This window comes from Falco biarmicus, chromosome 2 (genome assembly GCF_023638135.1).
Source record: "Falco biarmicus isolate bFalBia1 chromosome 2, bFalBia1.pri, whole genome shotgun sequence".
NCBI classification, from domain to species: domain Eukaryota; kingdom Metazoa; phylum Chordata; class Aves; order Falconiformes; family Falconidae; genus Falco; species Falco biarmicus.
In genome coordinates, this window is record NC_079289.1 from 31230561 (window position 1) to 31256006 (window position 25446).

General features: G+C 38.6%; 1 protein-coding gene across 4 annotated transcripts in view; it reads right to left on the reverse strand.

Annotated features, from left to right (window-relative positions):
- The window catches only part of RB1 (RB transcriptional corepressor 1), an 82188-nt gene that overhangs the window by 55688 nt on the left and 1054 nt on the right, over positions 1-25446 (reverse strand). For all 4 annotated transcript variants that reach the window (XR_008820322.1, XM_056329256.1, XM_056329257.1 and 1 more), the window contains exons 3-11: positions 16652-16764; positions 14605-14739; positions 12754-12792; positions 12066-12133; positions 10524-10634; positions 7916-8064; positions 7086-7163; positions 4357-4466; positions 2801-2878 (exon numbers count right to left, since the gene is read on the reverse strand). Coding sequence is in view for 3 of the 4 variants with exons in the window: in XM_056329256.1 (XP_056185231.1) it covers positions 2801-2878; positions 4357-4466; positions 7086-7163; positions 7916-8064; positions 10524-10634; positions 12066-12133; positions 12754-12792; positions 14605-14739; positions 16652-16764 (881 nt within the window). In the remaining variant the exon portion in view is untranslated. The remainder of the gene's footprint in view (positions 1-2800; positions 2879-4356; positions 4467-7085; positions 7164-7915; positions 8065-10523; positions 10635-12065; positions 12134-12753; positions 12793-14604; positions 14740-16651; positions 16765-25446) is intronic.

A 25446-nucleotide genomic window follows, 5' to 3' on the forward strand; every position in this document is an offset into this window, starting at 1 on the left:
AAGTAACAGTAGTATTTCAGAAAAGCTGTAATAATTTAAAGAAATAAGAATACGTTGAAGACAAGTGCATAGGATGCTGGGTTTTATTGCACAAAGTTAAATGCCTTTTTAGGGTGAGTGGGTACCTCTCTGAAGAAAGCATTTTTCAGTTTCTGTTCTATGACTGAAATACTAACGATAAACATTTTTCATGACTTTCGGGATCATTATGTTAAGATAACAGAACATGGCCTCTTCTCCAATAGCATGAATTATCCAGGAGGTGACTGAACTATCCATATGTGGGAAAATAAGAACAGTAATGCCCTCATCATACGGGATAAACAGACACATGAGCTAGCATCTAAACAGCCCACATATCCAGCTTCTGAGGATATCATGTATTGTTCTGCCTTTGCTATTTACTATCAAATCAGGAGGAACAGAGGTGCTGGAGCATGTCCAGAGACGGGCAGCGGAGCTGGTGAAGGGTCTGGAGCACAAGTCTGGTGAGGAGCGGCTGAGGGAACTGGGGCTGTTCGGCCTGGAGAGGAGGAGGCTCTGGGGAGACCTTATCGCTCTCTGCAACTACCTGAAAGGAGGGTGTAGGTAGGTAGGGGTCGGTCTTTCCTCTCAGATAAAAAATAATAGGACAAGAGGAAATGGCCTCAAGTTGCACCAGAGGAGGTTTAGATCGGGTATTAGGAAAAATTTCTTCACTGCAAGGGTGGTCAAGCAGTGGAACAGGCTGCCCAGGGAATGTGACAGAATCCCCATCCCCAGAAGTGTTTTAAAAAATGCACACATGTGGCACCTAGGGACATGGTTTAGTGGTGGATTTGGCAGTCCTGGGTCAACAGTTGGACGTAATTATCTTAAAGGTCTTTTCCAAACTATATGATTCTATATAAACAACCAGATACAAATCCACTGATGAAAAGTACTAGATTCTCAACAATTTCAGCGGGCTTTAGAGCAGAGCCCAAGTGTCTAAGTCCAGAAAGAAGACAGTATAAGAAGATTCAAAGTAGTAAGTATGCTGTTTTCAACACAACCTATAAGGAGTTCTAATGCACAGCGAGTTAACGATACACTTTTCACTCCACGCCGGTGATCAAAGGTTTACTGCCATCTAGTGACGCTGCTGTGGCTTTGTGAAAAACAGTTTCTACAGCCCAAGTCACTGCTGGTGAGTAAGTCTTCACACGAACCGTCTCTAAAAGTCACCAGTTTTGGAAAACTCAAGAGAACAGCCCAAGTGCAGATGGAGAGAATCTAAGTATCTCACTAGACTTCCTCTCAAGAACAAAGTTGGTTTAGCACATTTCAAATTTTTAGCAATGCAGAAACTTGGTACTCCCCAGCTTTCTTAGTAAGACTTCCATGTCAAGAACTTCAATCATGCTTCTTTCTCAGCATTAGAGGGCTTTAATTCCAGTATAATTGAAATGTGTCAATAGTTACCCATATTTGTCAAAAAAAGGGGTTTGTTGTCAATGGCCTTCTTGTTATACAGACTGCATGTTGTACATAGTCTAGTTCCTGATAGTGCACATTCAATCTGGGAACTGAAAGGCAAACTTGCCTTTATGGGTAAAAAAGCATCACTGACAGTTAAAGATTTGAAGCATATGACTAAAAGGGACTACTAAGGCAATCAAATAAAGCCTTTCACAGTCACAGGTCATTAAAAGTTCTTCCATATACTGATCAATATGTCTCTTCAGCTGCATGTCTTTTTTTTAAGAAGCAGTTTTTCAGAACCTTGCTGCTCTGTTGGCTAGAAAACAATTAGTTTCCACAGACGGCATTTGGTAGATGTATAGCAGATACACAAGCCCAGTGCCCAATCCATTCTTCTGCAAGCATATAAACGCTGTAGAAGCATTTTTAATAAAAACAAAAATTTTACTCATTGGAGAAAACTGAAGTAATAATATCTTAACTTCTGTCACCTCCACAGCATGCTAAAATGAAAGGTATTTATACAGCAACCATGGAACAAGAACTTCACTGTCTGATTTTATTAAACCCGATACCTTAAGAATGACTGCCTGTGCAGATGCTTACTGTTTGTCCACAGAGCACACGGCATTTCAGTAACACAGTTGGATCGTTCTTGAGCATCCAGGAATTTCCAAGCGCCATCATGCAAAAACATACCGATTTTGTCAAAAAACTCAACTGTGTGGCACAAGGGAAAAATGTTCCATGCAAATCTCCTTTCCTTTGTTAACTGAATTCAAGCTTGCAGTTCTTCTGCATTTGACTGTAGATCAATCTCCAATTAATACCACATTTCTACCACATCTGTTCATTTTCCCAAGAGACCAAAGTATGGTGGTACTCTGAAATGTTAATCTTCCCATACAGAAAAAACAATACTAAGAAAAAGATCATGGCAGAAGAAATGTGTGTGCATATACAATTTGGTACCAGGGAAGGAAGCCAGAAGATACAGAGCTAGAGTGGAAATTGGAAAGGAAGGTGGATGTATAACAAACAAAACTACTACCATAGAAGTATGAAGTTGCATTCTCACAAGAACAAATACAGTAATCTATTTTACAGACATCTTGCACTTCTTCAACAACTCAATAAAAAGCTTTCTGTTTTCCAACTTCAATAGGAGCTGAGGGCATTCAGCACCCCCTCAGTACATGCTCAGTGATCATTAGTGACCAGGACTACGGTCTGTTTTATGAAAGAAAAGAATCCCCAAAGTCAATTGCTTTAAAGTTAAAATAACTGCTCTAAAGAGGAATATTTCTAGTTAGGATATTAAACAAAAGAACACAGCTTTTAAAAGAAAAACTCATACCGAACAGGAGTCTGTGGAAGTATAAGATTAAGTTCCTCATCTGGATTGTTTTTTAGTGGTGTCCTCTCCAACTGTGAGCTACAGAAATGGAAAATAAACTTATGAAGAACTAATGTAATTCAAAAGAAGTATGTTTTCTATAAAGACTTGTAATCTGAAAACTGTGGAACAGATTGTTAGAAGAGCTACATGCCCAACCACTCCAGCTGTTAGAACAATGTAATTTAAAAACCCAAGTAGACCTGCTTTGATTAAGATGTTGGACTAGATGACCTCCAAAGTTCCTTTCCAACTTTTTTTTTCCCCCCTCTAGAATTCTATTTATAAACAGCCTAATTTCTATTTACAGCTAGTATTAGCTCCATTTTAATCCAATTGTAATGAATGTATTTTTCTAGTATAAAGTCACAGACTCACATCAAGTTACAAAAATGCTGAATTGTCAGGAACCACTGGAATTTCAGTGAATGATGAAAAAAAAATAATCAAATAGAACAAGAGAATAGCTTTGGTTGGAAGGGATCTTTAAAGGTCATCTAGTTCAACCCCCCACCCTCCCAGCCCCACAATGAGCAAGGACATCTCCAGCTAGATGAGGTTGCTCAGAGCCCCGTCCAGCCTGACCTTGAATGTTTCCAGGAATGAGGCATCTACCACCTCTCTGGACAACCTGTACCAGTGTTTCACCACCCTCACTGTAAAAAGAAGTCTTCTTGATATCTAATCTAAATCTACCCTTTTTTAGTTTAAAACCATTACAACCCTTGTCCGACTGCAACAGGATGTGCCAAAACGCCTGTCCCCATCTTTCTTATAGGCCCCCTTTAAGAGCTGAAAGGCCACAACCAGGTCTCCCCAAAGCCTTCTCTTCTCCAGGCTGAACAAGCCCAGCTCTCACCCTGTCTCCACCGGAGAGGCGCCCCAGCCCTCTGGCCATTTTTGCGGCTCAGCAGGTCCATGGTTCCCATATTACCAAGCAACACCAGGCAGCGTGCCAGCGCACAGGACCGTTCGCTCTGGCTAAACCATCAACGGCACACTTATGTCCCGTGCAGGCTACCATCACCCAAATAACTCATGGGTACAGGTCAGAAGTCAGAATGGGCTGAGGGCCACTCCCAGTGGGCAGCTTCCTAATGTCACCACGTGGTTTTAGGCAGGAGAATCTTTTAGGCAGGGAGGACGTAAGCAAGCTATTCCACGGCAGCTGGCCTCAGAGCCGTAACACTGTCTCAGGCACATCTAGCCAACTGACATGACATGGCCTCTGCCTCCTCCTCACGATTCCTCAGTTTCCCCTGGACAAATGGGGTTTGCACAGAGTAAGAATTAAAGCAGAGCTTCCAAAGCATTCTAAGTTGAGTCACAGTCATATATTTTCTAATTATTTAAGGATAATATAAAGTAATGCCGGCAATGCCACAAATACCTTCCTGAACTATAAACATTAGAGGTCAACAGGACAGAGAGATCCGCATTTATAACATGAGGAGGCAGAAAACAATGCAAGTTCACATTTTCTATTATAAAATGAAAGCAGTAAATGGAAATATTACCATGCTATGACATCAGGCTGTAGAGTTTCATCGTGATCCAGAAATAATCTTGCATCTATGTCTTTGTTTTTGAGATACAGCTCGTTATATTGTTTTGAGATAACCTCAACCTCAAAGAACATTGGGAGGAAAAAAAAACAAACCACACAACACTTTATTTTATAGGAACAAGTTTGACAATTTCCTGAATAATGTAAGCTAGTCCTACCTCATTAATACCATGCTGAAATGGTAAGAGAATTAATTACCTTGGAGCTCACAAAGCCACTTTTTAACAGCAGCTGAAACACACCCAGAGGAAAATTATTGTTCCCACACACAAAGATAATCTTTTATAAGAGAAAACAATCCATGATCATGAGATTTTTTTTTCTGAAGAAATGTAGGTCTTGACACTGTAAAAGAGCTAAAAACAGCTAGAGTGGGAGAAACAGACTTGCAAATCAAACTAACACTTCCAGGCTTTTATATCTCTCGTTCCAGAAAGAAGGGGTGTCTCCAGCAGCAGGAAATGTAAAACGATTGTTCTTAGAACAGCTGTTGGACAACTGGCTCGATCCCTGTCTCTGCTAGTTTGGAGATGAAGGCCAAGACCCGAATTCAACCCTTGTTCCGAGTTTAAGAATTTTCCTCATGTCATATTAATATCTGTACTGGTGTAGCTCTTGAGACATGCCTATGACTACAAAAACATAGACCATTATTTCATATCCACATTGTCATTTTTAACGTTACTGTTAAAAGTCAGTTGATTAGATCCATATTGATATGACTTGATTTTGCATGGAAAAGTTTGTTGGGTTTTGGTTGTGGATTTTTTTATATTTTTATTTTGAGTGACTAACATTAACTACAAGTCTGGAAAATTTTTATCAGGGCCAGATACTAGCCTCCACTTCAAATGTGCTGCTGTGCTCCTGCAGAAGTAAGCAATCACCTCAATTATCTGTTTCCTATGCCCTTAAACGTGCTAAATGATGCTGTGCTCTGGCAAATTCCTGCTAGAAAAACAGGCAACAGTGCATATGAACCCAAATTAGTCCCTCCCACTCCCAAGAAAGAGCAAGCTGCAAATACCTCCTACACAGCTTTGCTCCTTATCCTCTCTTACCACTGCTAAATAAATTTGCTCCAAACTGATCCCAGAGTTAAAACCTTGAGATCAGGACTATGAAATCAAAGATTATCTTTCAATTCCTATTATCACTATCTTTTTTTATTTAAAAAGTTTATCATCTTTTCATTATCTTCCTAATGGTTTATGCATTCTTTTTGTCCAGAATATTTCAGTATTTCATGGATTTCTAGAAAATTCAGATTCTCACTGCAAAAAACAGCAGCTCAGACAAAATGGCTGTATCAGGCTAACTGGGAAGAAACCTTCAGCCAAAAACAAGAGTGCTGAATCAATCTATTCATCAGTTTATAAAGCCTTACCATCAAACACATTGTGAAAACAAATGAAATACTAACAGTAAAAACAAATGAAATACTAACATTAAGCCTCAAAAGCTTTTCTGACTTTAGAAACGTAAAAATTTAGCAAAAGCTCAGTAGTTTTTTATGACAATGAAAGTAAATTTCAGTGTCCCATACTACTAGCTATTGTACTGATGAGCTCAGCTATGATTGAAGGGTAGCTGAATTACATACATGAACTGGCTACCTCTGAAAAATAGCTGTAACTTTCTGCTTTGTTTTAGAACATCCCCTCAGGCACTGAACTTTCAGAAGCAAGGATCATATGACTGGATTTTTCTTCAAATGCAACATTTTATAGATTTCTCATCAGCAGAGTCTTAGACTGCTAATTTTGATACTATGCTTAAATTGAGCAGCCTTGGATGAGAACACTCAATCTGAGATTAAGCTGCATAATGACCTTTGCTTAGAAGTTCACACAGGGCTTCCTAGCTATACCCATAAACGAAAAAGTTTAAACAGACTACTGATATCCTGAAATTAATTTTGGAAGGGATTAAGATCTTTAGCAGGTCTCGTATTTTGTCCCCCACCCAACACACTATGAAACCGAACAGAATATATACTGGGCTGAACCTTGCAGACCTTCAGTCCGATAAGCTTCAGAACTGCTTATTTTCAGGTTAACGCATCTATTGGCAACAGACAGCTAAACCTACTCTTTTAGGAATGATTAACGTAAATATATTGCAAGAAGTTACCTACTAAGGTACACTCTTGCATGCCACTGCACAGAGGTAGTCTGCTGCAGCCAGGCTGTAACTCAGATGAAAGTAATTCTGCACGAACACAGCAGTCCAAACTCTGCCAGCTGTGAAACTGAGCCTAATTTTTGGGTATCTCTCCAAAATGACTACAGTAACATGTCTCAATTATAATTTAAATTAAGTTGTGTAATTTAAGGCTATATATATTTATTGACTGACTTCAGACACCTGATATTGTAATAATTTTAGACTAATGGCCTCACCGAGATTGTGGATATGTAACTCTTATGTCGTGTTTCGCTTTGAGCAAAAGCACTGGTTCAGCCTCAGGAAATTAATTTAATAAAATTCAAATGTGAAAGCTAAATATACTCCATGAATACTGGAATCCCTGCTAAGACACATTCCTGAAAAACAATGTCTGTTTCTAGATGATTTTAGGAGAACCTATTAGAACTTCATCGATGCGTAAGGGGAATCTTAAATGATTTAGCATGAAGTAAAAACCGTTGTTGAACTGTCTTAAATTCCTCCAATTACCTCTGGTAGTCCATTTGCAGCTACAATACCCACAGAATTCAAGAAAGGAATAAAGCTTGTGAAATACACGTTTTTGACCTAAAAGAAGAAAAAACATAACATTAGCAATTTATAAGGCAGTCATGCATACATTACTTTCATGTCTTTGAATCAAGAAACTAAACTATACATTTTTGTAATACACTGTGGTTTGTTTTCAATAAAGTACAAGTGAAATTGTTTATATATCCAAAACATAGTGATATGTAAGCATGCAGAGCATAATCCATCGTTGGAACATTAAATGACTAAACTTGGAAAAAACTGCATTCTTCCCAGCCCTCTTGTATTTCTGCTTCCATCATCTGTTTGGATATTCAAAAAAAATCAGTCCTTTTCACACAGAAATATGTTTATCAGTGAAGGGAAAGGGGAATGAGATCTTTAAGATCCCACACAGAAGCAATGTGCTTGTGTACATTTTCTCATCACGGGATGCAGCTGCAAAACCCCATCAGAGCAGCCCTGCATCCACATGCCACACACTGTGATCAGCCTATAAAATTGTACTGCATTCTTCACAGTTCATTTTCCCTAGCAAAGTTATCACCCATACCAAAGGGCTTGTTTGGGGGTGGTGTGGAGTGTGTTGTTTGTTTGGTTTGGGTTTTTTTCTAAACTACCTACTAGAGAAATTACAGAATGGTAGAATACCTTTGCTACTGAATGCGAGGATGACAGAACAATTAAGCAGGCACAAGTATTGAGATTTAAGAAGACCACTGAAATAAATGCATATTCCAGATGGGGTTTAGCAGCAAGATCAAACAGATTCTAAAACACAGGCTTACCTCATCTAAATTGCAATCATGCTCTTTACAAAGGACTTCAATAACTTTTGTATCGGTATCAATTTGCTTTGAAGTCCGTGTACTCCTGTTCTGACCTCTTCTTGGAGTTCGAGCTGAACCATTAACAGTCACTGCAGTCACAGCAGACTCTGGAAAAATTGTTAGAACCCATCACAAAGTTAGAGCCATCTTAAGAAAGAAGATATTTAAATTTTTAAACCTAAAAATTTAAAATTTTATATGATTTTTCAGGTCCTCTTCTTAAGTATTTCCTTTTTCATCTGTTCAGCTGGGTAAGAAACCCTCATTACAGAAAACCTACACAAAAATAAATCTAATTTTTAAAATCCTGTATCAGTATTTGGACATTTTGTTTTTAAAAAGCTATCCAACACGGAATGCAATAGCATGGCTTTTAAAGTAGCTTTGAATAAGCAGCATCTGTTTCGCAGAGCCAGGAAAGCCTTGTCTTGTCACAGATGAGTATTATTTCTATTTTTATGGAAGTGTAAAACAAGGAGCTGAAAGAGTAACTTCACTTTACGTGTCTGAAGGTTAATAAAGTCAATGCAGGCCTTAAGTGCTGGTGGGAGCCTGCAATACAGTCCTGCAGGGGATTTTTCCTTTCTCCAAATACCCCCAGGCAAACAAGCAGGAACAAGTAAGTTCACCTTGAAGAAGATACTGAAAAACCTTAATTCAATGAGGTAAAAAGATTCCATTTTGTTAAGCTCAAAGTAGATGGCTTCAGTATCGTCAGCTTGAAACATGAATGATATTAATAACATATGTTAAGATCATTAAACGTTGTTGGTTTAAAACTGACACTCGAACCAGCAGGCTGTTCTCATCTGTAACCTCATTTGTATTTGATAACTGTTCTGAAAAAGTCTGACAAACTACACTGCTCGAGTGGTTGCATTTTAATCCCCTCAGCCTTAGTCAGATTATAAAGCTTGACATCATTCACCACAATGTGAAGCCTCTTGGTCACGTGGGCTTGAACAATACATTGTGTTGTTTGCTAAAAGAATGAAGTGCTGTTCGACAGTTTACGCAGCACCTGCACATATCACACAGCTTTAAGTTAGAAATCAAATGTTTTACATCTATGACAGTGATGTGATACCCACGTTTGCAATTCAGTCTGAAGTGGTAGCATTTCTTTTCAAAATACAGTAATACAATGCATAAACCCAAACTTTTTCCAATAATGAGCTCGTAGTCTTTACAGTTTCACTAAAAAAAACCTTTAAAAACAGAGTTCAAAACCCGGTAGTTTCAGTTCAGTGTTCTTAGAAAAAGACCTGCTTTATAACATATGAAATAAGCAGTAGCATATGCTTGTCCTGCTATGAAGGACAAATTTAAATTCAGAATGATACAGGAGGAAGGCAGGCACTTGCTTGCCAAAAGCCCATCCTCTCCCACCCTTTATTTGTATTGGTATTAGATTAAAAGTGAGGTTATTTGTTCTTACTTGCAACAAATAATTACTATGTCAGATAAATATCCTCCAAAACATGTACTCATTACTATATTCTTTAAATTCCATCTTCTATGACGTTATAACCCAAGTGGATATTTATTTGTGAAACAAAAGAAATAAAGCAAGTAGATTTAGGCTATAAATCCTAGGATCATAGAATATCTCAAGTTGGAAGGGACCCATAAGGATCATCAAGTCCAACTACCTGCTCCTCACAGGACTACTAAAACTAAATCACATGACTAAGAGCATTGTCCAGACACTCCTTGAACTCTGAGCACCACATCCAAACCCATCAGAGGATAAAAAAATAGTATAAAAAAAACCTGTTTTCTACACACTGTGTCTCCAAATACTTCAGTATATTGATTCCACAGCTTGCAGAAGAAAATATTCAACAGCAATAGAATCCTATCTTTGAAAGTTACCATAAACGCTTACTTTCTCTACCTTTTAGGGAGCTTTTCCAGGTATTATGTATAAAAACTGAATGTACAAAAAATTACTGCGGAACAGAAGTTTCTATAGTGAAGACCCATTATATATTTTTTTACTTAAAATAGAGATACTAGTTAAGAACAAAGGGGATGTAATAAAAGCTAAGCTATCTACATTTTATCTCTACCATTTTATTTTGAGCTACCACTGCAATTAGGTTTTCTATCCAGCGTGTATTTGTTTTAAATGTCTGTATAGTTCAGTATCTTGTACTTTTCTGTTGTCATCATATTGTTATACGCCAATGCAGTAACAGAGTCATAGCACTATCTCTTCCTTTCGTAACTCAAAGCAAACCTCAATAATAGTTCTTGTTCATCATCAATTCAGAAGCTGAATTCGTTTACCAAAGTAAAACCACTGTTTTAACAAGCCCCTGAACAACTTGTATGGGCAAAGGACATAGCAAATGGATAGCAGCAATAGAAAAAAAAAATTATACGACATACACTGCCACTTTCAGATAGGTAATCGTGAACCTGGATTAAATTAAGTTGAACTAAGCCCCTTTTAATAAGCTTAAGAAGTTTTATTATGTTAATTATGAATGGCAGCATGACTCTAATAGAAATTTAACCAATTTACTTTCTACTTTAGAGAATACGGAACTAAAATCCTTACTGTATGGTTCCTTGAGCATAGCAGGAGGTGACAGTTTGATAAAATAATCTAAGACACACAGCAACAACTGGAAAGAAATCACCAGGTCATCTTCCACTTGCAACACTTTACCTGCAAACATTTAAAAAGGTAAAGAAAACCTCTGTAAGATGTTTGACTTAAAAGTAATTTTGAAAAAATAAAATAAGTCGACTTAATAAAACACTACAATCAGAATTCACAAAGCATCACACAGGATGCCAGTGTTCTTTAAAGGCTATTCATTTTAAATCACATGGTGCCCAAGAGGTTTGTTGCTTTAGATATACCATATATATAAATATACTGTGCAAAGAATTCTTACCTCTCAGCCCTCCTTCCTGATTTCCTTTGCATTTTACTATAGTGGAGTAACTGTGTAGACTATTTTACCTACATGTACATCTTATTTCTGTGCAATTCTTCCTCACCTTCGTTTTTGTGGTCTTCCATTAGCTTTGTGTTCAGAAAGGAGGAGCTGCTGGTATATAGTGAAAAGAAATTCAAAACGTGCTCTCACACTACATGCTCAGCCTGTCAAATTTATATGAAATTACTTAAAAGTCACAAAAATATGAGCATGAAGAGCACTTTTTAAACTACGTTATTCCAGCTGTTCCCAAATTATGAACAGCAGCCAGAGAAGATCCATGTAGTGATTCCAAACAGCTACAGACCACTACACTGTGCTCTATTTACACATGCAGGTTTTGTATTTATTTCCTATCAGAATGAGCAAGCATCATTCAAGCTCTCCTGTGACTTCAACTATTTGCTGGTAAATTTTAGCTTCCCTTACTCTCAATGAAAAGGCAGGCTAGAAAAGTTTTGTGGGTTTTGTTTTATGCTTATGCTTGGAGAATTCCAGTGAAAAAAGCTCCACAAAAACTCAGCTGATCCAAGACCAGTTTTGATGGCAGAGATGTGTACACTTCACTGATAACAGATCTGGAGTAAGTAGCAATTATGATACACAATTCAGTTCTTCTTGCAGTAGTGCAATGAGACAGGACTCCAAGGACTAATACAATTGTTTCATCACTCAGCTTTAAGTGGAACTTCTGCTTCTCAAGGAAGAATTGTAGCATTCAAAGAATAATCTCAGGGACTTAGTATTTTGTATTTTATTTATAGATTTTATATATGATATATATAAAGCCTATTTTAAAAAAAATCTGCCAGTCTTTTCAGGTAATCACCCATTATTAAAATACTGGCAGACTATAAAGCATCACAGAATACACTAAAATACAGAATACCAACCTTTAAAGTAAAAAAAAAAAAAAAAAAAGAAATCTTGGCAAGCTGAACAATATCTATATATTTACATGCAGGAAGTACTACCAGTGAAAAGAATAGCCAGATTACATTTAAAAAAAGAAAATATTAACTAAGTAGTTACAAAAGCCACACAATCAAAACAGTCCAGGAATGATGCTAGTTTCATACTGGACATTTAAAACAAACCCATAAAACCACCTCAACAGTATTTATTAAAATAACTATCTTTTAATCAGAACTCACCTTTTGCCAGCAAAAAAGTAATCCAGTAATTTTTTAGGACTAATACCGAACTGAGTTCAGCCGAAATCCTGTAGACACACAGAAATAAAGACTTTGCATTAACAGTTCTGTAATAATAATGTAATAAAAACATGCTTCAGTCTATGGAACAACTTAAGACAACGTGTAACATGTCCCATATAGTTAGGTTTATTAATAATCTCACTCCATTCCCTATGTAATTATGTAAGTCTCTGTAAAGCTATTCAAGAATCAGGAAATATCTATATTGTCCTTGGAAAATAAAGTGAATGCAGGTAATTCACTTAACAGTTACAAGTTGTTTTCTCTCTTATGCCTTTGACTAATGCCCTATTCTCCAGTCACAGCATGAATTCAAGCTCATTTGGGAGTTGCTAAGGCACCTTTTCATCCACTCATTTGCTGCCGTGATTAGGAAGCTCACTCTCCAAATGTTCCTTTCCACCATGCTGAGACACCTGCCACTGGGTGGCGATCCTCCATGGAGGAAGCGATCAAATATATATCTCATTTCTGCCACCCTCATCATCTCACTGAAATTCAAAGTCCACACTAAACCCCAATTAAACATACGACATACTATGACTTCAGTCAATCTTAATGTAAAAGATAAAATGCTGACACATTTTACATCTTGACAAACGCTCAAAGAGAAACTCAAACTTACTCACTACTAGGTTGTTCCAAATAAATAAGGCCACAAGTCCTAGAAAATTAAAAAAAAAAAATCTTATTTTTAAACACCTTTCAGAAAGCAAACTATGCAGTATCTTTGACTTCAATGTAGCAAAAAATACGCCAGTTCAAAAAAACATTATTCTAACTTTAAAAAAATGCTGACTCTTGATGAACAGATTAACAAAAGACCAACTACAGCCCTGCCAGAGCTGAACTAATGCTGTTGCTTGTGTGTTTAGGTCAAAGCTTAAAAAGCGAAACAATCTTAATTTGGTATAATAAAGTTTGTTACTGTTTTCTTCCAGAAAGACAAGATTCATATGTACATTGTTACTCAGTGGCTTGTAAAACACAGCACAATAGTGCTACAGCTGCATGGAACATTCTATAAAACAGTATTTTAAAATCTGTACTATTTCTGCAGTGTCACTGCAAACCTTGTGGTGTAATGTTGCTTCTTAATTATTCTAGGTACCTGCAATTTCAAGAAATAAATTCAGTTTATTCAAAAACAAAGCAGGGGAAAAAATCTTTCAAATCCTGTTTGAAGAAAATTGTTACTGCAATTCAAGTTTGAAAAAAAGTAAGCAAGTGAAAAAGAGCTAGAGGAGGGACAAAACTCAAAAATGTGCCTGTGTAAATCGCAATGACACTATTACAGCACAGAAGGACTTGCAATTAGTAAAACCAAATTATTTACAACTTTCATAGAACTTCATAGCTTTAGGGCAACTACAAACTTCACAAAAATAGAGATATAAACATTACCCAGGATAATGCTAAGTATGACTGATTAGACTTTGAACAGACAAATGAAAGTTCTATCACATTTATGCCTTGATTCTACAAATTATCAAGAGGTGACCTGCTTTCAAGGGTAACTTAAGGGACATAGGAGAGTCTTTTGTGGTTTGCGAGGCAGTCCTGTAGGTGAAAAATACCACCACAGCATTCTGAAGCAATGGCATCAAGTAATACAAGCATCATGGAATAATGCTTCAATGTTTCATAATATGAAACAGTTATCTACTGGTATATGCTACTGAGAATTTGAGACTGATTAAAAACTGCCTCAGAGGATATCAGATCTGGCCAATATGCATCTGTGCTAGCACATATTAGCCTGTAAAAGGACATACAGTGCAGCAACCTATCACCTTAGAGTAACATCAACTCAAAAAATATGCATTTGAGAATCTCCTGATTTTCAGTTACACACAGAAAGCTCTTAGCAGTCTGACAGAAGTACATTCAATTGATTCTGTACAAAGAGAATGCCCCTCGATTTTCATGGTACAGTCAGCGAAAATACTTGGGAAGGTTTACCTTGATTACAAGTGCGAACTACTAATAGAGCAGGCTCTGCAACACCCCTAGACACTTGAAGAAACAGCCTTCAGTTCCAGATCTGAGAGAAGACCCATCTTATTTGTGCTTTTTTTCTTTCCAAAGCTCCTTAGAAAGAAACTTCTGGATTGAGATTTAGGGAGGGGTGGGCAAGTGGAAATGTAAAGTCTATTATACACAGTATTAGATAGTAAACCAATCCTCTTTATATCTGTGAAAAGATTAATGAAGGGACTAGCAATCACTTGTCACGCTACTCTTACTATTGTTTGTACTGCAACAAGGAGATTGTTTAACAAAGCACTGTAATAGTTACGGAGTAAAATGTAAGATATATTTATTCAACATATGTAAACAGTTCCATTTCACTATTCTGTAAATATTAGTGCACAGTTTAAATGGGCTCTTCTAATATACAGTTTGAAAAATCTAAATACTTAAATGTTGACAGCCATAAAGAATTCATAATTTCAAAATGAAAAACATATACTACCTTTCAAACTTGTGGTATAGTGCAAGTAATACATCATATTTCTTTTTCAGCCTTGATACAGTGCTATCAACTTTAGTGCTTACAGTATCCATGTTAACATCCACCTCTTTCAGAAACTGAAAAAACGTGCATACACTGGTGAAAAAAAAAAAGGAAAAAGATGACAGATTATTATAACTCTGAGAAAGAGTATTCTGAAACAGCTCTTCAAAAAAACCAAACCCACTGCCTTACTTCACTAGACTCCAGCATCTTCTTCCTACAGCTAGCAGCGGCTGGGAAACACTAAACGTTTACCTTGAGCCCCACCTTTACGTTTTCCAGATGTAGGAACACTGGTAACTAGGTGGCAGAGGCATCTTGCGATATGGGCTCTAGACCGAAAGATAATTTTCTTGGCAAGCACAGATATTATCCTTGGCAATCAGAATTTGCTAACTAGACACATCTTTCTTCCTTGCCCTGCCAGCAAAACTACAAATATCCAACACAGACATCTCAATTCCTTTTCTACCTAAAAGTTCTGCTTTAGAAATGTCCTTACTATTCTAAGAACATGAACCTTGTCTCCATCCACATTAAAGAGACACCTGGGAATGAAAACTGAGATGAATGCATTGAATTATATGGAATTTCAAGCCTTGCAACAGATACTGGGTGCAAGGGCATCTCTACCCTTTAGAAATACCATTACACAGGGGACCAAAGTTTTCCCTACTCATCCATGTAATATTATGGCCATCAAGAAAGCATCTTATTGTTATGTTCATAACCAAAATGAGCAGATTGCTAAAAATTAATGAGGAAGCTATCAAATATGTTCAATATAGTATTCTGAGAGATTTTTGGATCTTTGTCAGATTAAAAAACAGAATATAAAACCAGTTCAGAAGTCGATTTAGGAATTCTTTTACTGTGGAATGAAAAATCTTTCCAATATATCTGGGTGACTCTAGAGGATAAGAAAATTGGTAGAAATCTCTGCCAGTTTGGCTTTATAGCTGACGAAAAGCCCAGGGCTAACAAACAACTGAGTATTGCTAGAATCAAAATCAGAGTAACAGCTTAACTCTCTGAAACCCTAAGGGAAAAAAAATCTCTTTCAGTTTGCAGCACAAGTTGGTCTGTACTCAGGTGGAACATGCTGATTGTTGCTGCACAAATGCAATTGGATTTCATCCCTGCAGTTCCAAGTCAGTCAAGGAAGAGATGAAGTCTAAACACAGGACCTGACCACTGTGCTGAGATTGTGCAAGGCAGAAGAGGTATGGAGAAATCTAATCGTAACAGATGACTTCCAGGAAAAGAATATTCTGGCCCAAGTCTGGGGCTACTGCCATGATGTGCCCAGCATTCTGCCTTAGCCCCCTACCCTAGAGCATCAAAAAGCTCTGCCTCCTGCACATGCTTTTGACACACGGCAGAGTTATCAGGCAGACAGCACGGGAATTCTTTTCTTAGATAAATCTAAACACAAGGTATGCCTATTGCTGTTGCTGCCTAAATTTACCTTAAAAGCAGATACTGTCCTATAATCTTAATTTCTGTATTATGAACTTAGTGAATGTACAATGTAACAGTAACAATCCCCTAGCAAAAAGCATGTACAAAAGTATGAAAGTTAGAGTGGTATTAAAATGTTTGAAAAAGAGCAGCATGCTGGAAAACTAAAGAGTAAAGGTGTGGTTTTTTCCCCACTTCTTGATTTAGCCTAAGCCTGATGTTGGAAAAAAGGTTTTTACAGGAAATCTTGATACAGGGAAAGAAAGGAAAATATTTTAAGTGTAATTTACACCAAGTTCAATTGATGAAGACTTTAGGTTAAACAAGAACAATAATCAGCCGTGTGATGCAATCAAAGCCAATCATGGTTGAATCAAGCCAAGTACCATTGCTCCCTCAACTAAAACATGACAGCAAGACTCACTAGTTTATCGAAGAATTCAGAATTCCAATAAGTAACCTTCACTTTATAATCAACTAACCTGTTATGCACAAAGATTTACAATGCTTTAAAAACATTCTCTGTATATATAAATTCACTTACCTTATGCTTATACTTTTCAAAAGCTCTGTGAAAGTGAATGTCATTTCATCCAGGTCAATTGCTACAATAAAGATACAGACTCCCCATGTTTCCTTTTTCTTTTTGTTATAAGCCTTTTAGAAAAAGAGAAAACAGGTTTTATTTTTATTATGCAATAAAAGTGGGTAATATTTGGAAAGCAATCATTTGTCCAAACAGGATTAGAAACGGTAAAACAGAACACCCTCAAGCCAACACTTGACTGTAATAGGCAATTATTTGATAACTGTAAACCATTAAAAGTTTCACATTACAGATGAAAGACCAAGCACTTCAACACTTATTCCTAGAGTACAAGATCAATTTTACCCATACAATTCAGCAAAACTTTGAAATAGAAGCTTTGGTTCCACTAAATGTTTATGCAAAGCAGAAACCATGACTGTTTTTTAAGTCACTATATTTGACCATATAAGACACTGACGGTTGAGGAATCGGGAGAGAAGCCATAAGAAAGAAAACCAAAATCATTACAAGGGCAGGCAATACGTACTCACACACTTCCTTCTCCAGCTAGGTCTCAACCACTTATCACAGCTGAACCACAAACCAATCTCTTTGTTTAGTAAGTCTCTTTGCTTAGTAAAGCCTGATAGTAACAAGCACCTTCAGGCATTTTCCTACCATACATCCGCACTTAAGGTCTGTCTTCCACTGCTTAGAAGTACAGGCTGTCACCGACCATCCTTCACAAAGAAAAGCCACCCCGCAGTGACAGGCGTGCCACCCACAGGGAGATCACTCTTGATGGTTCACAAGCTGGTCACTTGGCATCAGTTCTGATTCCAGTACCCTTCCAAGAAAACAGCATCTCAACAGAAATCCTCTAGAACGCGACGTTTTGCAGAAGCACGGAATTAAAATCTTAAGCAGGTATATCACAGGTTTCAGAAAGAAAGCTATTTTGGAGACAGACTAGGTGTGGGTGCAGCCCTGCAAGACTCCTAGAACAGAAAACTCATAAAATATTCTTCGGACATTTGGCATCCTTGTAAAGAAACCTCCAACACCACCCAGGCCCACAGCACTACGGCAGAGGAGCGGCACTTGAGTATGTCCTTCAGCAGCAATAGGTCAGATGTGACATCTGTTAGAGGGTGCGGCTGAAACAGACCCCCAGAAATGAACAAGCTGAAATACCAAACTTCTATGCTTTTCTATGCTGCTTAGCCTTAGCTCACTCCCTGGCCTGCTTTTTTTAATCCTTTCCCCGATTGCTCCACCTAGCTGCCCCCTAGACAACACCCCTGCAAGCCACAGGGGCCAGGTGACTAGAAAATACGCCCAAAACAAGAATAAGACTTCACCAGACCTGGCTCCCTCCATCTTACGGGGTCTTCCAAAACTAACCTGAAAGGCTCTGCTCTTCAGCACCTGATCATGTCCTCACTTACTCAGAGGTGTAACTGTAACAAATAGCTTGCCATGCCCATAGATGACACAACAATTCTACTAACACCGTCAACAACAGTTATATTTTTCCTCAATTGTTCTGCTTCTTTCTTGGGACCACTGTTTATACATCCATGAAGACTGGCTGGGGCCTCCTCCAGAGAATGTAGTTTTATCGATTTGTGCAATTGATGAGTTATAGTACAGGCTTCAATGCTAAAGTAACGAGCCACCTTCAACAACATGGTAACTGACTGTTATTTAAGTTACTACTTTCTTCCTGCATTCCAACACGTTGTACAACAGAAAACGATTTTGAAAGAAGCTATTAACAGACAGATGCATTTGATAATACATAAAGGAATGGATATTAATATCCAAGTCACTGTCTCTTTGTTTATGTACCATCACATACCACCAGCAACCTAAAGATGAGGCAAAAATATTGCTCTCGAGGGGTCTTTGCACCGAAGAAAAACTTTGCTAAGAAATGCACTCCCGCAGTCTCAGCCAGTCTCAACAATCCTTTGCTGACAGGTACAACAAGCTACCAGGCACGCAAGAACAAAAAAACGTTCTGTAGGATGAGGATGTCTTGTCTTCCTGCATTAGTGTATCTGTGACATAATATAAAAAGCGTTGAGTGTTGAAGCTAAGTAATGACCTACTGAGAAGGAGGACAACTACTTGCTTACCAAGAACACCACTGCCATTGGAGTCGGTTGACCTTGTTTAATAAATGTTTCCTTCACTTCGTGCTCCTGCAAACTCGGACCATGACGCCGCTCTGTAAATCATCTCATAGGGCAGAAGGACAGAGTGCTAGGAAGCAGTGAAACTGTTCCTGGTTTGCTGCCTGTTCAAACAAGCCTATCTCTGCTAGGCAGCTTAGCTCTACCCTGGAAGATGAATGCTTGAAGGCTATAGCAATGATTTATTTGGTAAGAGTGAGGTCTGGTTTTGCAAGAACAATCTTTAAACTCCTTATCCAGTATGGTCGGGGGTAACACCTCATTTGTTTCTACCATTAAACAAGACCGCAGCCCCAGAGGCAGCCTGTTACTAGATTCAAACCATTACAGCGTACAGCAAACCAAACTCGTATTGGGTCTACTCCCATACCGACTGCTGGCGTTACAGGATGCTTTGGGCACCTTCTCAACCAGACAGAAGATGCTGAATGACTGCTGGCCTAACAAAAAAAAAATAAATTACACAGAACCCAGGATAAACAGATTAATTTTTTTTTCTAGTAGCAAAGAAAAGGTAAGCCACGCCTAAGCCTGCCTGCTGCTTAACATCAGCTGAGGCAGCGAGGAAAGCATGAAAAAACACCAGACTGGGACTATCCCATCAGCTACTGCTGATTAAAACATCCAAAGATGCAGGTGAACTGCACGTTACTCAGGAAACAAGATTATCTGCCCATACCTGTGCATAAGGATTTCAGTGATTTTTAATATACAAACCATAAACATCATGGGGTAGAAGGGGAGAAGAGCTAAGGAGGTCTTCCTGAGTATTCTCTTCATATCCCTTCCCTCCCAAAGCTCACAGACATTTCTCAAGTTCTTTCCTACAAAAGGAGTTAAAGCTGACCACAGAACAAAAATGCAGCAGCATCACTCCACTCAACTATTTTGCCAGTGTCATAACTACAGGGGAGCCAATTCTGAGACACAAATTAATAGTTTTTAATAGTCAAAAAATCCACCCCAGATGGACTTGAGGGCATAGGAATGGACGTAAGACAAACTCACAGCGAGAAATGCATTTCTGAGGGTTTTTCTCTTGACCACCGCTTGACTCAAGATCTTTGTTGATAAAGCACCGCTACAGAAAACTGGCAGGACAATTGTTCAACATTTGCCCTTGACTGTCAGTCAGTTTCAGTTAAGATGACTTCCAGTGACCTTATTTCAAATCAAAGCCTACCAATCACTAACTCAAATATTATTTAGTACCTAGTAGTCTACATAGTTTTTATTTCAGATTCTGGGGAACCAATGCTATAACTTTGGGCAATGTAGCTCAGTTCTGTTGAAGCAGTACAGTTTTCTGTAGGAAAAGATCTCTTACAAACTCTTTCGAAGTATTTGTTTCTCATTCTGGACTTACTATTACTACTATTTAATCCATCAGATCGCCAGTTTGCCTAAATCTAGTGAAAACAACCTGCAGGAGTCACAGGCTTAAAATGCTCAAATTGAACTATTGTGAATTGGGATTCTTGCAACAACGTCTGGAAAGAAGAGGCAGGGTGTTAAAGGCACTGAGAGAAGTAACTTCCGTTCTCTCCTTCAAGAGGTTCTCCAGTGCTAAACCACTCATGACGAGATGGGCACAGGAAGTCTCAGTTCTAATTTGCAGTTAAAGATGTTTATTATTCTGCCAACACTGATAACAGTTTTGATGTCAGCCTGCAAAAGTGATCCAGGAATAGGAACTTGAAATGACGATGCGTAAATGAAAGTCAAGAGAAATGTACATGAGAAACAGCAAACACAGATCCGCACTTGAATTAAATGGGATAGAGGATGTCACACTATAAATACTAAAAAACGAATTTTTGAAGGGGAAGGTGTGGAACTTGCTGACTTACTGAAACCTCAGCTACCACGTCCCTATCAATATAGAGAACTAGCTAGAGGATACAAGAAACATTCACAGGTATGTTTATGATTACAGGGCAGGAAAGATGGCAGGAAAAAAGAATCAAGAAGCATTCACGACAGAAAACTGATCAGAATTAAAACTAGCATGAAAAAAATCTTAGTAAAAAATTCTGAAAGTGAATACTGTATGCACCACCTACACATATGAAGTTCTGCGTAAAGACAGTTAGATCCTCCACTTTTCAGCAAGTATGGATTTAAATTTTCTATTGAACATTGTCTAGAATGGAAGATTACTATTTGTTTGCAGCAGTTTAAATCAAATTCAAATATAATACTAACTAATGGAAGTCAACAGAAAGTTTTGAACCAATGAAACTAGTTCTTCCAATATGAAAACTTCCCATTACACTTTTCTTCATGTAGCAGGATTGGAGGGTACATCAGTCTTTCCCCAGGACAGGCAGAAGATGAATAAAAAAACCCTGTAGGCCAGTTAGTTATGCTTTTAAAGCACAAGGGCACAACACATACAGGCAATACATCTGCTTCGAAGATACTGAGTATGACCAGCAAGAGGCCACGGTGATGATTTATGTTTTCTTTGGGACTTTCAGTAGCTCTTTCTTTAATAACAGAGGATCCTAAAATACATGTAATTTTGGTCATCCATCCAAAGCTTCAGTGGAAAAAGACAATTCCTATGCATTTCATGCTTTTGCCAAAAGCCAGAAGCCTCTGCGTGTCTTTTAACATGAGGATAGGTGGTTTACCAGCTACAGTGGTTTATTTTTCATAAGAAACTACAACCAAAAGGAACTGATTTAACTTAAATGTGAAATTTTATGGATTGGGAACATTTGACCTGCTGATCACAAACTTTTTGGTCTATACAGAGCATTAGGAACTAATTATTTCATTCCTCCACTTAAACTACAGTTCATCTTTTAAGTTTTCTTCACTAAGACCATACTTCAACTCTTGTGCAAATCAAACACTCTACAGCATTTGCATACCAGTGTAAGTCACCAGTTAGAGAGAACTTCAGAATTTAAGATGAGCAATTAGAAAGAAGGAAAGATGACAGAAACATCTTCAGATGCTAGAGTCTTTCGGGGGGGTGGGGGGAAGGGAGCAATAAATTCCTCACAGCCACAGGGTACAGAATAATCGCCACTGGCTTGAATTACAACACAGAAACAGATGAGTGTAGTACTTAGGGAAAAAATTCATGAGCAAAGGAAGTTAAACTAGGAAGGCCTAACTATGCAGACTGCACATCTTTCATTATCAGAATTTTTTAATAGTGGGTTAGACAGACACTTAATAAAAGTGACTCAGGAATTCATGAGTCTGAACAGCTGAGCAGCAGCAGGACAACAGCGGGCCACACTTCCCGAACACTGCTATGAAGAGCAAACAACAAAAGGAAGCTCCTGCCCACACACCACATGCTACAGCAAGCTGCACTGAGGAGGCTGAAGCACACCAGACCCTACGCCTCAAGGTCCTTGGCAGACTAATTTCTATCAATTTCCTAAACCACTTCAATTTTGTTTGCAGAAGTTTGGTTCCAATTTAGTCGCCATGTCATATGTTCCTCATGTTGGTTCTTTCCAATGTATTAAACAACAATTCACTCACGTTTCTTTTTCCTGCTTACATCACCCAACATGCTACTTCAGATTCTCCTTTTGCTGTTCTTAACCAAAACAAACAGTAGCAGAACGTAACAAATGCCCTGAACTTTTTCCTAGCAGTATTAGTATGGCTTCCTGGACCTCTCCTAGTCTTTTACTCTAACAATCACATGTTGCTCAAAGTACACTAGTAATTCCTCTGAATCTATTCACTCCATCTAGAGTTTACAGGCACTATTGATTCATAATACAGATTTCAGGACAGTTGTAAAAAAAATAAAAGTACAACAGCAGCAAGCATCAGAGCCAGCTGTTAAGCCAACAACTGTCAGTATGCAACAGTTTTGAAATTAAGACAGTAAGAACTGCAACTTTAAGAAAACATTTTGTTTAACTAGGTAGCTTGGTTTGGTAAAAAAAAGAAATGAGAGAAAGAACAAAAGTCTCTGTACAACATTAATGTAAAAGCTCTTATTTATATGTACACTTCCAGGGTTACAATAAACTTGTGCAGGAGTTCACCAGATTTAAAAATAAAACACCTTCCCAATCATGCATCAGATACCTTCCTTCATACCATACACCAACAGCACTGATTCAGTATGACATTTCTGGAACTAGCATTTGGGGTTTTATCCAAGAGATTTTATTTTATTGTAGAAGTGTGTCATTAAACTCTCGCTGTCACAGAGGGAAGCTTTATGTTCTACAGCTACAAAGGGAAACACCACCATATTTAACAGATAGTTGTATTGTTTTAAACAATCTCTCTCTGCAGGTCTAGTTTTTCCAACTACAAGTCAGCCTCATTTTCCAGAAAGACTGCGTAGCCATCTCTCTCCTGTCACCTTTCTCCTCCTCTACACCTCTCACAGGGGTTCAGCTGTTTTAAGGATTCAAGTCCCAGCTGTGATAAGGTGTAGCTGTATTATCCTCAACCCAAACTGCTGCAGAAACAGGTAAGTTGAGAGCACAGTAAGAAAAGCTACAATGCAGAGCTATGCAAAGTAAGAAAGATATTTCAGCGAGAAGTAGGATCATCAGCAACTCCAAAAGAAAAACTATCCATGTGGAAAGATGTGACATCCTGAAGGAAAAAAAGACAGCGAGTCAGCCAGTTCCAGCGGCACCAGTGGCTTCAGCGGGTGTTGGCACAGAGGATTCATTCCAGGGAGCAGCAGACACCAACCTTTCTTCTCCTGACTGATGCCCACCTGGCCAGCAAAGACTTTTAGGTGTCTGACTGAAGTGCAGGCACACTTAGGCTGATAAGTTACTACACTCTAACAATCTTTTGCGTATGTGTGCCAAAAACAATTGCTTTATACTTGCAAGCTACATATACCTTGCTTGCAAAGTCTCTTTGCACATGATTACGTGTACCCTAAGTGACCCAAAAAGTACTAACAGATGTTTTCACTTTAAGTCACTAAATATTCATTGAACAAGGATACAGCAGGCGTTCAGACTAGGTCTAAGCCCACATCTGCACCCTGATTCTCTGCCAGTTACCACTGCACCTAATGTCTGGGCCACACCACTTCCTACTTAGCACTGCAAGTCTCCTCCACATCCTCAGAGGCTTGGCAAACGCAACTCGGAGATCAACCACAAAGAACAAGGCCAGTGCACCAGGTAAAGTAAGATTTCAGGTCTTTATGCTCTGTAAACGGCTTGAGAGTGGGATCATTAGATGCCACCTCTATTCCATCAGCAGTCTGTTGATTTAAGCTAACCCTGTAGCTGGTTTGACTTGAGGAACACAGACATGATCTTGTAGGTATTTGGACAGCTGGCATCCTGCTATTTCCCTTGTTGCTTGAGAACAGAAAGTTGCTGCATAATCAGCCTCTGTTCCAGTTCAGAGGTGAACAGGTTAGCACTGAACCATGTTGATTTAAACACATACAGCTGGTGCTTGCAGGACAAACACTGGGACAGCCCCTCCAACACAATACCTTTACCAGAGGGGAGAAAGGAGTAGGTATTTAAACACAGCCTCCTCTCATGAGTCCCTGCAACATGAACCAGAGTGTCACCCTGAGGAGCTGGGCTCCCGGTGATAACAGCTTGACTCTGAAAGAGAAGCAGCACTTAATCAGGCTGTTAATTTACTTGACTCACCAACACTCAAGGGAAGCCTGCACTGGTCTCAGCTAAAGCAGCAACTCCTATGCCTGCCAGGTCCCCAGGGAAACACATGCTTGCCAGCTTTGTCATTTCAACACTTTGCTGACACTTTAGAAAGTTTGAGGAAAAGGCCTTGAACCACAACGTAACACAGATTTTTTCCTATACACTGAAAGGCTCTTAGCATAGTTGAAATAGAAAAATGAAATTGCATTTCAACTGCAAGACAATACATATTAGCTATATGTCATAATGACTATCTAGTCATTGCCACGTTTGAATAGGTAAAGGAGGTCATCTTCAGATGCTGAAAGGAAGGGTTTCAAATGTCCTCTGTCTTGCTTGGTCACCACTAGGTAATGATCAGTAAAAACAAAATTCCGCCTGCAAGTGAAGCTTGCAGAATTACACCAACAACCTGCCTTGTTTTTTTCACTCAATAGAACTGAAAACTTCTAATTTAGTTCATACAGAGGAGCTTGACTATGCTTTTAAGTAAATGTTCTCTGGGAACATCCATGGTCAGAAATGTACCTGTTACTGAAAGAGCTGTACACAGTCTCCCTCCCACACTGCTACTGTATTGCATTGTGAAACCCAAATGCCCCAAGAGCTGGTATACCCACACTGCGGTTTAAAAACCACAGACAATAAGGTATTCCTAGTGACAGCATAGCTGTGGCAGGTCAGCTCAAGTTGCAGAAGAATAAGCAGAGGTCGCAACAAATACATGGATGCTGGACCACCCAGCGCAAACACTACCCCAGCTAAGTATTTTAAATCTAATTCAGTTCTGTATAACAAAGCTTTGGTCATGATTTAACTCTATTGTAGCTGTTCTCTGAGTCAGCACTAATACACTGAGAAGAAGGGGGGGCGGGGAATCAGGAAAGGGCATAACACTTTAATCTGTTTACACATGCCCAATGACTAACTTTGAACGGAAATACCGCGACAGTAAGTACGTACAGATTAACAT